This window comes from Arabidopsis thaliana, chromosome 5, assembly GCF_000001735.4.
Source record: "Arabidopsis thaliana chromosome 5, partial sequence".
NCBI classification, from domain to species: domain Eukaryota; kingdom Viridiplantae; phylum Streptophyta; class Magnoliopsida; order Brassicales; family Brassicaceae; genus Arabidopsis; species Arabidopsis thaliana.
The window spans coordinates 16,593,414-16,606,622 of record NC_003076.8 but is presented as its reverse complement, the minus strand read 5'-3'; the positions used below and the strand labels follow the sequence as shown (position 1 = coordinate 16,606,622).

At 35.1% G+C, this 13,209-nt stretch overlaps 4 protein-coding genes, 1 non-coding gene and 3 pseudogenes across 8 annotated transcripts; 2 read left to right on the top strand and 6 right to left on the bottom strand.

The window, feature by feature from the left end:
* Positions 1-394: 394 nt before the first annotated feature.
* Positions 395-1,132, top strand: AT5G41505 (annotated as a pseudogene; the record flags this gene model as incomplete). Its single annotated transcript has 1 exon — positions 395-1,132.
* Positions 1,133-1,409: 277 nt separating this feature from the next.
* AT5G41500 (F-box and associated interaction domains-containing protein) lies at positions 1,410-2,621 on the bottom strand (the record flags this gene model as incomplete). Its single annotated transcript, NM_123514.1, has 1 exon — positions 1,410-2,621. One exon carries the CDS (start codon positions 2,619-2,621, stop codon positions 1,410-1,412), a length of 1,212 nt encoding a protein of 403 aa, NP_198965.1.
* Positions 2,622-3,184: 563 nt separating this feature from the next.
* AT5G41494 lies at positions 3,185-4,034 on the bottom strand (annotated as a pseudogene). The gene has a single exon.
* Positions 4,035-4,176: 142 nt separating this feature from the next.
* On the top strand, positions 4,177-4,653 carry AT5G41491 (annotated as a pseudogene). The gene has a single exon.
* A 361-nt stretch (positions 4,654-5,014) lies between these two features.
* Positions 5,015-6,178, bottom strand: AT5G41490 (F-box associated ubiquitination effector family protein; the record flags this gene model as incomplete). Its single annotated transcript, NM_123513.1, has 1 exon — positions 5,015-6,178. The coding sequence occupies one exon, from the start codon at positions 6,176-6,178 to the stop codon at positions 5,015-5,017; it is 1,164 nt and encodes a 387-aa protein (NP_198964.1).
* Positions 6,179-7,717: 1,539 nt separating this feature from the next.
* On the bottom strand, positions 7,718-7,827 carry SNOR108. Its single transcript, NR_143316.1, has one exon. It is a non-coding gene; the product is annotated as an SNOR108; snoRNA (small nucleolar RNA).
* Positions 7,828-7,940: 113 nt separating this feature from the next.
* On the bottom strand, positions 7,941-10,760 carry GLA1 (Folylpolyglutamate synthetase family protein). Its single transcript, NM_123512.3, has 9 exons — positions 10,372-10,760; positions 10,015-10,112; positions 9,779-9,923; positions 9,636-9,698; positions 9,352-9,513; positions 9,063-9,257; positions 8,878-8,977; positions 8,655-8,789; positions 7,941-8,509 (listed from the first exon to the last, which is right to left on the bottom strand). Exons 1-9 carry the CDS (start codon positions 10,654-10,656, stop codon positions 8,100-8,102), a joined length of 1,593 nt encoding a protein of 530 aa, NP_198963.2. The 5' UTR covers positions 10,657-10,760; the 3' UTR covers positions 7,941-8,099.
* Positions 10,761-11,054: 294 nt separating this feature from the next.
* On the bottom strand, positions 11,055-12,782 carry AT5G41470 (Nuclear transport factor 2 (NTF2) family protein). The gene is made up of 6 exons (NM_123511.3): positions 12,320-12,782; positions 12,095-12,209; positions 11,909-11,990; positions 11,640-11,691; positions 11,485-11,539; positions 11,055-11,382 (listed from the first exon to the last, which is right to left on the bottom strand). The coding sequence occupies exons 1-6, from the start codon at positions 12,668-12,670 to the stop codon at positions 11,204-11,206; spliced, it is 834 nt and encodes a 277-aa protein (NP_198962.2). The 5' UTR covers positions 12,671-12,782; the 3' UTR covers positions 11,055-11,203.
* Positions 12,783-13,209: the final 427 nt, after the last annotated feature.

The following is a 13,209-nucleotide window of genomic DNA, read 5'->3' as shown; positions in this document are numbered from 1 at the left end:
CTTGCCTAAAATAATCTTATGAACTCTTTGACTATTGTCTTGTTAAATTGTCGTGAGTTAACTCTTTCGTGCTCTTGCACTAAGTTCGCTTCTCATTACTCATTTCATTGTTTCGGAAACTCTTTCATTGAATTATAAACATTCTCTTGTACAACTACTCAAATCACATAACTAAACTTATTTGTTTAAAGCTGTTCAAATTAAATGGCTTGGAAGAATGATTAATTAATTCGTTTTAACATCCTGAGATAGATGAGATCGAGATGCTCTAATGGTACCGAGATGCTTATTCTGTATTTTGACATTTCATACTTCAATTCAAATTATACATCAAGGAATCTAAAGTATTCCGTGTCGCCATCATGAGAAACTAGGAGATAGGGGCTGCATTGACATGGCTATTCCGCTAGAGAGAAAGCTCTGTAAAGTGATGAACAGAACCAGAAGCAGCCACCATCGACGAGATTTTCTGAACCAAGTCGAGGAAGAGTTGCGAAAAAAAAGACAACACCGTTTGGAAACAGAACCGGATGCAGCATTATGGAAAGGGAAAAATGACTGCTACAGGAAACAGTTTAGCTCTAGAGAGACATGGTCGCAAATTCGCTTACCTAAAGCTGAGAGGAATGGACACAAAGTGATTTGGTTTTCTGGGGCTACCCCAAGGTACACATTTATCTCATGGTTGGTTATGAAAAATAGAGTGGCGACAGGGGAACGAATGGTGAATTGGAAACTGAATGTAGATACAAGCTGTGTGTTTTGCAAACACCCTTTAGAAACGCGGGAACATTTATTCTTCCAATGCCCTTTCTCTAAGGAAGTATGGGAGAAACTGGTTCGTGGTATCTTGTTACACAAGTTCTCGGACAAGTGGCTAGAAGTGATGAAGGAAATTACAAGCAAATCTCATGATAACACCAAGAGATTCATCCTTAAGTTTGTGTTTGAGAATGCAATACATTTCATATGGACGGAGAGGAATGATAGAAGACACGGAGAGCGACCCTCAACAACGGAAAAAATGGTCAAGCTGATTGATAAAAATGTTAGAAACCGTTTGAGTACTCTAAAGCAAGGGAAGGTAGAGAAGCATGTCGAAGGACTCCAAGTGTGGTTCGCATCGAGATAATACACCGAGAATATAGGAATTTATAAGTATGCTATGAAAAGTTTGCATTCACGTATATTCACGTTTATTTTTTCTTTGCATATAATTTAACACTAAATTAAAAAAAAATAAAAACAGCGTTGATGTCTTCTTCTTTCTTTTCTTGCTAAGAATGTAAATATCATTAAAAAAACAATTGAGGTATAACATTAAATGCTAACTTAGCAAACAATCTCAATTTTATGCCTAATCATCCCGTTTGCTTGTTTCGCACATCCTCATACCAATATCAATAACTCTAATTGATGAGCTTTTCAATTGCAGCAAGTCTCAAACTGTTTTGAGCAAATCGACGGTCTTCTAAACTACTTTGTTTTATCATTTTGTCTCCTGCAGGATGCTTGATTTGGACCAAACTTGGAACATAAGAGCATGGCGAACGGTGGCCTTCATGTACTCCGAGATCCAATTTTCTTAAGAATCCAGTCTCTCCAATGATGTTAAGAAATAACTTGGGATATTCCCCATGATCAAAACCCATGAAAACTTTCTTCTCTTCGTCAACGTAGAAACTAAGTGGAAGCTTTATCTTAGGTCTCATATCCATTCTCAAGAACTTGCTCCACGACACCATTTCGACGTCAATCTTAGTCGTAATCCATATCTCAAACTCATATTCGTATGAATCGTGGTGCAGCCGGTGCTTAAGTAAAACTGCAAGCTTCTCTTCTTTAACACAAGATAAACTCACATGACATCCTTGAGCCCTAGGTAGAGGTAGAAGCGGACCAAATCTCTCACTTGTAAAATCAAAACAGATTATGTGATCTTGGAAACCTTTTGTGTTCATTTCTCTAGCAGGCCAGTAAGTGTTTCCCTTAAGGGAAACTCTAGGGTAAGTCCAAGATATACCCCAATGTGGAGTGATATCAAGAGTTGTCCATAAACAAGAGTCAAAATCGTAGATTTCATACCAAAAAAATGGTTTATCGGATGCTTTGTGGAAATAATCTAAAAACCTCAGTAATTTAACGCTACGACAAGATACCTTGTCGGCGTATCCAACAGCATATTTGAAATGGTCTACACCATGTGGACGGTGAGAATATCTGATTTGGATCCACCTTTCTTGCCCCAAATACGGATTCCAAACCACAATCCTAGTAGCGTCTTTCAAAATACATAACAGCAAACCCTCATAGTGGATGACTCGATATATAAAGAATTCCTTGTCAAGGAAACTAAACTGACCTTTAAGCTCTGTAGATGGATTAACGCCGTCGACGACAACGCTCACTAAAGCAAGAGTGTGAGGCATCACCGCAACCATCATGGTCTTCTCTTCTCTTGTTGCAGCTTTACCAATGTGCATCTTCATAAAACTCTCACTTTTAGATAAATTGTTCCAACTTTTGCAAGTTAATCTCATTGCTTTCATGGCTCTCAAGGGAACCCTAGAAAGAATCTCCTCTATCAACTCCCTCGGAAGATTAGAGATCGTTGTCGCCATTGTTGGGTTTTCCGAAAACCCTATTTTTCTTTTCCTCAAATTTCATCTTGCCGTTAAGGAAAAGTATATAACACTTATTGATACCAAAAACCCTAAACGAATGAAGCTGGGCCAATCGTGGGCTTCAAGATCAATAATAACTATCAACACTACAAGTGATAGTTCCATATATCTCATCAATTGGTTATCATATCCGGTTTAGATGTGGTTTACTCTTGATTAGAATGTTTATTAGAGTCGGTTACGTTAAACAGCTTGTACAGTATTTATGTATTCTGTTTTCTAATTTCTATGTTCAATAAACAAACTTGAATACCAAGGTTTCTTACAGTAACCAATCTGCAAATCCAGAAATTGAAAAGATTCATGAAGCAACAACAAAAGTGATTGAAAGGAAATTCTGTTCCAAATTCCTTTTGACGTAAATGCCAAAATAAAGTAAATGAGAAAGAAATGCCAAATTAGTTTTGTAACATAGTAAATTAGGCTTCGACAACAAGATAAATAGATAAGAAATAGTAAACTAAGACTAACCATCCTTTTCTCTCCTCCATATTTTGCTTCTAGAATTGCTTTTTAAATGCTTCAAGTCTCAACATGTTCTGTGCAAATCGTGGCTTTTCTAAACTGCTTTGTCTTTGATCCTTTTGCGTAGTGCAGGTTTCTTGATTTGGACCAAACTTGGAACATAAGAGCACACATGTAGCCGACACATTTGGTTTGTGAGTACTCCAATATCTAAATTTATTAAGTATCCAGCCTCTCCAATAATGCTAAATGTTCTTGGAATGTCTTCTGTCTTCATTAAAATCCCATGGCGACTTTCTTCTCCTCGTCAATGAAGTATCCTTCACATATAGTTGTGACCAATATATCAGGTCCCGTATCCATTCTCAAGAACTTGCTCCACGACACCATTTCAGCCTCAATCTTAGTTGTAATCCATATTTCAAGCTCATATGGATTTGATTCGGTGTGCTGAAATAAAGCGGCAAGCTTCTCTTCTCTAACACGAGATAAAGTCAAATATTCATAATCATGAACCCCAACGCTAACCGGCAGAGGCAGAAGCGGTCTAAATCTCTCTCTTGTAAAATCAAAACATATTATGTGATCGACGATATTTTCTTCTAAATTCATTTCTCTAGCATGCCAGTAAGTGTTTCTCTTAAGAGTAATGCCAAGGTCACAAGATATTATATGCCAGTGTGGACTGACATCAAGAGTTGTCCATGAATCTAAGTCAAAATCGTAGATTTCGTACCCAAAAACACTCTCTTTGAGTCGTTGAAGTAAATAGTCTACAAACCTCAAGAAATTAACGGTACGACAAGATTTCCTATTCTCATATCCAAGAGCATAACTGAACATGTCCTCTTGGTAAGGGCGGTAAGAATATCTGGGTTTGATCATAACGCTAGTTGAAAACCTCTAACAGACTAACACCTTGAATTCTCTAAGAAGTTCGATACACCGGAATCTATTTTCAGGGATTCCATGGCTGCTTGGTTTCTCACTTCTCTGGTATATTGTGACTTCTCTTTTCAGGAAGTCCGATATTGTTTGTTACACAATCGTTTGTTGCAAGGCGTGGTTGTTGGGCAGTACCCGAAAGTAGACAAGTAGTTTGATGAGCTGATCCTGATGTTTGTTATACCTATAATATCTATATCAATGGCTTATACAAGGAGAACGATATTGAAAGGAGTCATAACGATGATGTCTTCTATGAACAAGCTAGCTAGGTTTTGAGCCTAAGGTAGTTACATATATACAATATATTGACTAAGGCATTGTTTAGATCTGGGATCTTGTCGAGCTAAGACTCTATGCAAAGAGACGGGGACGAACTGGAACAGCCACACATATGAGATTGTCATTAATGCATTTACTGACCTAGACAAGGTTGTTTGTGCTTACGGTTTATTCAGAATAGGCATTTAAGATGAACTTGTTTGTTAAAAGTTCAAGAATCGAGGAAGTTATTTGCAGGTTATTTGAAAAAAGGTTTGAACTTATAGCACACCAAGTTGTAGCGCTATGGAGTAACCCTAAATAGTTGCAAACATTTGTGTGTATTTTTGTTTTTCTCTCACACGCAAGGTCAATATATTATTCATACAACCCAAAAAGTTATTGACAAAAACACAGCAGAAAGTAAAATAGAAGCCCAACATCATATGGTTCTTTATTACGTAAGATATCGATCACGCTCAATGTTCTGCTCATGCAGACCACAAGTGTAATCACCATAACCATCACTTCTAGTTTAAGAAACACAAAAAAATTTTAAAAAAAAATGCAGTAACTTAGCAAACCAATCTCAACTTATAAATATTGATTCTGGACTAGCTTTTCAATTGCAGTTTTGAGTTAATCAGCGCTTTTCTAAACTATTTTGCTCTATCTTTTTGCCTCAGTGCAGGTTTCTTGATTTGGATCGAACTTGGAACATAAGAGCACAAAGGTGGGCAACAGTATTGGCCTTGAGGTACTTGGAGATCCAATTTTCTTAAATATTTAGCCTCTCCGATGATGTTAATAAATCTCTTGGGATATTCTCTATGCTCAAAACCCATGAAAACTTTCTTCTCCTCGTCAATGAAGAAAGTAATTGGAATATCTATATTAGGTCCCAAATCCATTCTCAAGAATTTGCTCCACGACACCATTTCGGCCTCAATCTTAGTCGTAACCCATATCTCAAATTCATATTTATATGAAATGTAGTGCTGAAAAAAAGCTGCAAGCTTCTCTTCTTTAACACAAGATAAATTCACATATGAATATCCACGATCTGTAGCGCCAAACGGTAAAGGTAGAGGCGGCCCGAAACTCTCTCTTGTAAAGTCAAAATAGATTATGTGATCGATGTTAGCTTCTGAGCTACTTTTTACAACAGGCCAGTAAGCGTTTCCCTTGAGAAACACGCCACAGCTAGAATAACATATCCACGAGTGTGAAGTGACATCAAGAGTTGTCCATAAATCAGAGTCAAAATCATAGATTTCATAGCAAACATTTTGGTTTTCTGGTTCTTCAGGTAAATAATCTAAAAACCTTAAGAATTTAACGCTACGACAAGATCCTTTATCCTCGTATCCAAGGGCATATCTGAACCAATCCCATTTGCTTGGACTTGGAGGGTGGGGATATCTGAGTTTGACCCACCTTGTTTGCCCGGAATACGGATTCCAAACCACAACCCTAGTATGGTCTTTCAAGAAGCATAACAACAAACCCTCACAATGGATAACTTTATGTATACTGACTTGATTACAAAGAAAACTAAGCTGACCTTTAAACTCTACGGATGGATCAACGTCGTCGACGGCGACGCTCATTAAAGAAAGATTGTGAGGCATCACCGATATCATCATAGTCTTCCCTTCTCTAGTTGTTGCTTTATCAATCTGCATCTTCGTGAAGATCTCACTTTTGGATATATTATTCCAACTTTTGCAAGTTAATCTTACTGCTTTCATAGATCTCAAGGGAACCCTAGATATAATCTCCTCTATCAAATCCCTTCGAAGATTGGTGATCATTGTCGCCATTGTTACTCTTTTTTTTTACCTGCAAAACCCTATTTTCTTTCCTCTGATTTCTTGCGATTAAGGGAAACAAATATATAGTCAACTGAAGATAGAAAAGGTCCCCTAAACGAATCTGGGCCAATCGTGGGCCTCAGAATCTAGTTGGGTTTTAGAAACCACATATGAAATGTAACGTCTTCAACATTGTTTCTTATACAATCATATTGCAAGGCGTTATTTGTGGATGATTAGTAGTACTTGAAAGCAGACAAATTGTTTGATGAGCTGCTCTGGTTAGGTTTGGCTCCTCATGTACATTTTATACCTTTTTATTTCTCAATTGACTCGGTTTCCTTAAAACTTAATCAAATTGTGTGTTTGGTTTCGATGGTCATCACAAAGAACATGACTTTAACTCAAGCTTGCTTAAGCCTAACTAGTAGCTATAAGAACATAATTATAGCCAAATACTACAAAATTATTACTATCCAAGTATAAGAATTCTATAAAATTAAATATGCGTAAATTTTTCTTAAAACTAGGCCAATACCACGTGGGCTATAAAAATTTGTTTAAAAAAATGGTTAGGGTGAATTAAAAATCTATGCTCAAATGAATAAATAATTAGGTATCTATGCATGAAAATTTGCTATTTAGTTATTTTTCATCTGACTCAAATTAATGACAAAAATATCTTTCGTCACATATACACGTTAACAAGAAAAATATTAAGATAAACTCATTATATGGAACAACAAAAAATAAGTTTTGGCGGTAACAAATTTAGGTAGTTAATTATTTGATTAGTATGATAAACATGTCTTTAAAAAACAGTAGCAAAATGAAAGCACTATTTATCTTACGTCGAAAACATGTTTTTTGTGTTAAATCATTTATTATATAATATGTAATAACATATTTATTTATTTTGGTAATTTAGTTATTACTTTTAACTATACATTAGCAATTTAGTTATCACCTTAACATGTCTTTTAAATTGGTAAATTGTATGCAACATTATAGATAACTATTACATATAACGATTTTTTTATTTTTTATCATGTTCACATTCAGTAACTAATAGATTAGCAATTACCTATTCTTGTAACATGTTAATTTATGCATTAGTTTATTTAGTTATCATAATAATTTGTTTATCACTGTTAACTTATGAGTTATCATGAACGTTGAACTTCTTTTATTTTTTTTCCTTCTCTTTCGTTTTCTATCTCTTTTTCTCTCATAAGGGTAAAAATATCAAAACATCACTCTCTCTCTTACCCAACTTAATTTTCTTTTTTCTGTGCATATCCGTTGTAATTTCCTCAATGGTTATCATTTCATAACTAAATTGTTTTACAAAATAGATAATTTATCCTTTTTTTGGACTATTATAACTGGAATATAACTTATAAGGCCCAACCCAAGCCCATTGGGATAATTTTATGAATATAATATTTAATAATTATAAACTGTAAAGAAAATTTATATATTAAAATATTTTTTGTACTTTTTTAGAGTGAAAATGTTATTTTAAAAAAGTGTTTGGACAAGAGAGGGATCAGATTGTATAAAAATTGGAGCGCCCAATTAGTCGTAACAGGCTTTGAGCGGAGCGCTCATCACGCATTAAAGCGAGATTATAACCATTCCTCATTTCCCCTATAACTTGCCTGAAGGATCATACTTTCCAACTGAACCACCTCTTCTCTTTATATAGTAAGCTCACAAGCCTCTTACTATTCTACGTAAGCGATGTGGGACAAAAACTACAACTAATAATCTCACCTACTTTGTTTATTTGCTTCTTTGAAAGTCTCTGCCTCTTTCAGAAGGTTTCAACTACCATCAAATGTTACGGTTCATGATGTTCCAGGAAAAAGATTTGTTTGGTTTAACACAAACTGAGTTTTTTTACAAGAGACTCGTAAAGATAAGGAAATTAATGTTGAAGAGAAGCTAAGACTGAAGATACAATGTGAAGCGAACCCGTGACTATAACCATTCCTGAGTCACTACTTGTTGTGTCATCGCTGAGTATCTTGTAGGCAAGCTTTAAGGAACCCAACACAGTTTTGTTTTCTGAAGCTTCCATAGACCTTGACCCCAATTCATCAGCAGCTTTTATCCATGATTCTTTCAACACCGAAGACTCCGTTGATCTAATCTTACCTCCACCGATGTCAGCTTCTGTTAGAATCACTGCTTCTGGTTTTAGACCTGAGAGAAGTTCTTTTGCAAAGGACACATGATCTTTGTCACTAGCCATGGCAACCACAAATACCAATCTTTTCTCTGGAAAATCCTTCTTTATCATCTCCTTGAGGGCTCGCGCTGACTCTTTGGTGTGAGCTGAAAAACAGACCAGAGATTGATACCGTAAACCAAAAGTTTCAAGGAAAGAGGATCGGTTCTAACATTACGATACTCATAGAGAAGAAACAAAACTTTCAATTGACTAAGATCCGAAGTAGAAAACATTAAAGCTATAACCAACCTCCATCAAGAAGCACTGTTGCTCCGGGTAATAGTAAAGTCTCTGCTTCTTTTGGTGTCAGAAACTGACTTCTCCCAAGTAAACGAGTGTTCTCTAAACCAATCCTAATTGCTTCATCTGTCACTCTCCCACATCCTGATTATTCCATAATAAAAGTAACAAAATTTGTAAGCTTGTTCAATTCTTTTGTTGCTAGATATAGAGACTCAAAAGTGCATTATACCTTGATCGCGAAGACAAAGAGACACACATGTGGCAGTAACAGCATTTTGGAGCTGGTGATGTCCAAGCATACGTAGGTTTACATCACTAAGCTCAACAATCTGCATTTATATGTACAATTTGTTGATATATTAAGAATCACAGACCCATTTCTTGAATAAAAAATAAAAGGTTTTTGAAACTTACTGGTTGATCATCTTTCTCATTCTGTATCACGATGTCACAGGACTGGCAAAGCCCGATCCCATTTTTGTTAATGATGCCTTTGATTGAAGAACTAGATCCAATATTAGATGCCAAAATAACCGATGACGACACTGAAGCTGCTTTAGAACGGAGAATGCCCTCGATATGAGGAAGAAACGGTCCACCTAAAACCACCTACAAGTTTCATAACAACACGTAAAACTCTATCTATCAATGTGCTTATAATTCAAAGGTTATAAGATAAGCAAACACATAAAAACCACCTAACTGGGCGACCGTGTTTAATAATTCCAGATTTAGCCTCTGCTATACTTTCCAAGGAACCCCCAAGTGCTGCCATGTGTTCCTCACCTATCGTTGTTATGACCGATGCAGCAAGATTTGAACTTTCAATGACATTTGTAGCGTCTCGAGCTCCTCCTAGCCCAGCCTGATGATACCCAAGAAAATATAAAACAGTGGTATACATAAGCTAATTACACTAGACGGCAATCTTCAACACAATAGCATAAGCAAGTCTCTTTAAAGGTCTAATGTAAAAAGATGAGCCACCTCTATAACCGCAATGTCGACATTTTCCTTTTCAAATAAAGAGAAGGCTATCCCAGTGAGAATCTGCCAAAAAGAAATATCTGTATAAGAAACAAAAGGAAACTGTGTGAAATGCAGAATCTAAGAGAAGCTTGATTAGTTACCTCAAAATGACTCAAAGAACCATTTTCCTCTTGAATAGACTGTTCAAGAATCGGTTTGACTGAATAGAAAAGATCATTAAGAGTGGAAGCAGAGACAGGTTCTCCATTACAAGAAATCCGTTCTTTGATACTCAGAATATGTGGGCTGCAATGAAGAACAAAAAACTCATGTAAGTAACCATGAAAGATTCAAACTCAAAATACAATAAAACTTTAATCCAAAGTCAATACTTTACCTAGAATAACAACCAACAGAATATCCTCCAGCTCGTAAGATATTAGAGAGAAAAGCAGAAGTTGATCCTTTTCCCTTAGTTCCAGCAACATGAACAACCTATAATCACTGCCCTACTTGTTAATCTCACCTTCCACTAATCATAAACCAGAAAACAAAATATGCATAACACAAAAACGAATCCAAATCTAAAGATTAGACCTTTCAATAAACAACTTCCAAACATTACAAGTCTTTTCAATCCATAGGAGAATCTATCCTAATTGTTCATTATTATGAAAACAATCCAAATCTAAAGATGAGACCTTTAACATAGGAATCAGTAAGAGAAATGGTGAAATTAGCAAAAAGCACGAACCTTGTATTTGTAATGAGGATTACGGAGGCGAAGCATGAGACGTTTCATTCGACCCAGATCGAATCCATCATCAGAATCAGTTCCAGCTCCTTTTGGTACACCTGATTTCTCATAGTTTTTGAGAGATTCTAAAAATCCCACAAAATCTCTGAGCTCGGGATCTTCAGTAGAAGAAATGGTTGAAAGATTTCGATTTGAGATCAAATTTGCTGCAGAAATTCTTCTCATTCTCGGAGAAATTTTGATATAGGAAATGGTACTAAAGTGATTCCAGAGTGTCCTCATCTTCACTACCTCGGTAATCAAATTCTTTCTCTGCAATTTTGTTCTTACAGGCGAAAAACGTAAAGAACATTTCGCTTCTTCTTTTTTTGTTTATGGGCTTTGTTTATAACTTGGGCTTAGACTTTGGGCTCAACGTAAATGTAAATGGGAAGAGGTCTTTTTTTACGGGAAGGGATATTTTAAATTGGTTTTAAATAGTAAAAGACATAAAACGGTAAACATTTTTTGTATTTGATTTGCTCTTGTGATTCGATGTAGTTATTTGACATGGTCATAAACAAATTCTGATTTGGTCAGCTTCTTTTGCTCTCTAATCAAATTTTACGTTAGATTTGTGAGTAGGTCGAAAGCCCGAAACTTTAACCTTAGGTTTGTGAGCAGGATCACGAAAAAAAACTTAATTTAATATCTCTAATTACCAACCCCTCAAGATTGTTAATGTTTTTTTTTTTTGAAAGTACAAATAATCATATACGGTTAGTAAAATAATATCATCAAATATAGGAAAAAGATGATTTAGAATAAAAGTATGCAGTCCTTGTTTCTTCTATTTGAAGAAGAGGTTTCGAATTTTGATGATAATTTTGACGACCAATAAGAAGAATTCGGCCATATTGCTTAGAAGCTTCAGGTAGCTTGCCATTACATGGTTTATGAGTGGCGCCAAAAATAGTCCATAAATTCGAATTGCTGCTTGGATTATAGCATAAGGTTTTTCCAAAAACACTGAAATATTTGAGAGAACAAAATAATATTTTAAAAAACATTGCGCTTAAGAATTTTGAATGAAATGTGATATGTAAAAATAAATTAATATTGAAAACTTACACTCAGCTCCTTTTGGAAATTCGTCGAACAAGAAGGTGATGTTCTTTAACAGGCTCTGAACAAAATATTATCAATAAAAATAAATGTAAAAATATACTCAAAAATACCTCTCATCTACATTATTCATTTGTAAAAATTGAAAATAACTATTTTACCAATGTTATTCCTCCCGGTTTAATTGGCGATTCAATCAAAATCCTCGCGTTTCTGATTTTTTTTTGTCAAATCAATTACAAGATTATTTGTTAATTAGTATAGATATGAAATAAATAAAAACTGAGATATTTTTTCACTAAACATATCATTTATGTATGCAGTGTACCATCCTACATATATAAATGCTTGTTGTTAGAAAAAAAAACAAAGCACTATGTTCATCTCCTACTTATTAGTACATATATATCCCTCCAAAAAAACAAGTTACCTTATAACCAGTCTTCCTCCTTCATCTATAAATTCATAGAAGCTACATCCTCTTGTAAAGGGAATTTTTCGTCCTTTCCATTCTTCATACAATAAACACAAAACGAAAGGAAGACCAATGCGACTATTAAACATAAGTATGTATAATTAGGCAATAAGCATGAGCGATATATGTACTAAAACGTACCAAGATGCCAATTAACAGCAGCACTATGTCCATCACCTTCACACACATTTTCAACACAAAACTTAACGTTTTGTCCCATACTCTTCACAAGTTCTTCGAAGAACTCCATAGCTTCCTGCAAAAATATGTCAATTCATTCACAAAACAAATCTTGAAATGTATAATATGTATACACATCGTATAGATTTAAAAGTTTGCGGAGAGATCTTATAGAAAAAATCTTACTTGTTTCCCTCGAAAAGGCTTTGGAAAGGAGAAATCATCGATAAAACAATCGCTGGAGATGCAACTACTTAATTGGTCTTGATTCTTCTCGTTTATAGAGGAATAAAATTTCATAACAGCATCATACCCAGAGATTTGATTCGGCCTAGAGTTAGGTCGATCCAAACATGAAACCACGATATTTCTCCTTGAAGCGTACTTATTTATCATTTTTATTGGATCATTCTTGATTGCATTCAACTGGCTAGAATGTTGTAGAGAAGGTAGATCTAGTTTGAGCCGTGGAGTTTTGAATTTGGTGATGAGATTTCTCGTAACTATTATACTCGTAACATTAACCATGGAGGCCATTGTTGTAATATGAATCGCTTCAGCAAGCGACAAATAAATAATTTTGTTATTTTTGGTGGAGAATTTTAATTATGGTAAAGAGAATGTGAAGATCATTGGAGGAGTTTGCGAACTATGCTTCATATATGATTTGTTAAAGTTGTTTCTTGTAAAGTTCTTTACTTCTTGTTGTAACCTTTTAATGTTCTTAGTTACTTTATGTAGCAAGAAATCTTAGCATATCCCTTACTATAGTAATACGATTAACGTATCAAGATAACTAAGCATATCTCCTCCAAAACTTTCCGGTTCTTTTGATTGCATCACATGGTTAAATTTTGTAGACTTATTTATTTTAATTTTGAAGTTATCCATAGTTAGATCATTCAATCAAAAGCAAAGTTCAAGATCAGTCTCAGGCCAAGATCACAACTTCAAAAGGCCAATTTTTAGACCATGCAAAGTAATTAAACTCGAACATCTCTAATCAAAGAATGAAAGGTTAAAAAAAAACTGCTTTCTATTTTTACCCTAATCTGGTGGTCAAAGTTTACTCTTTG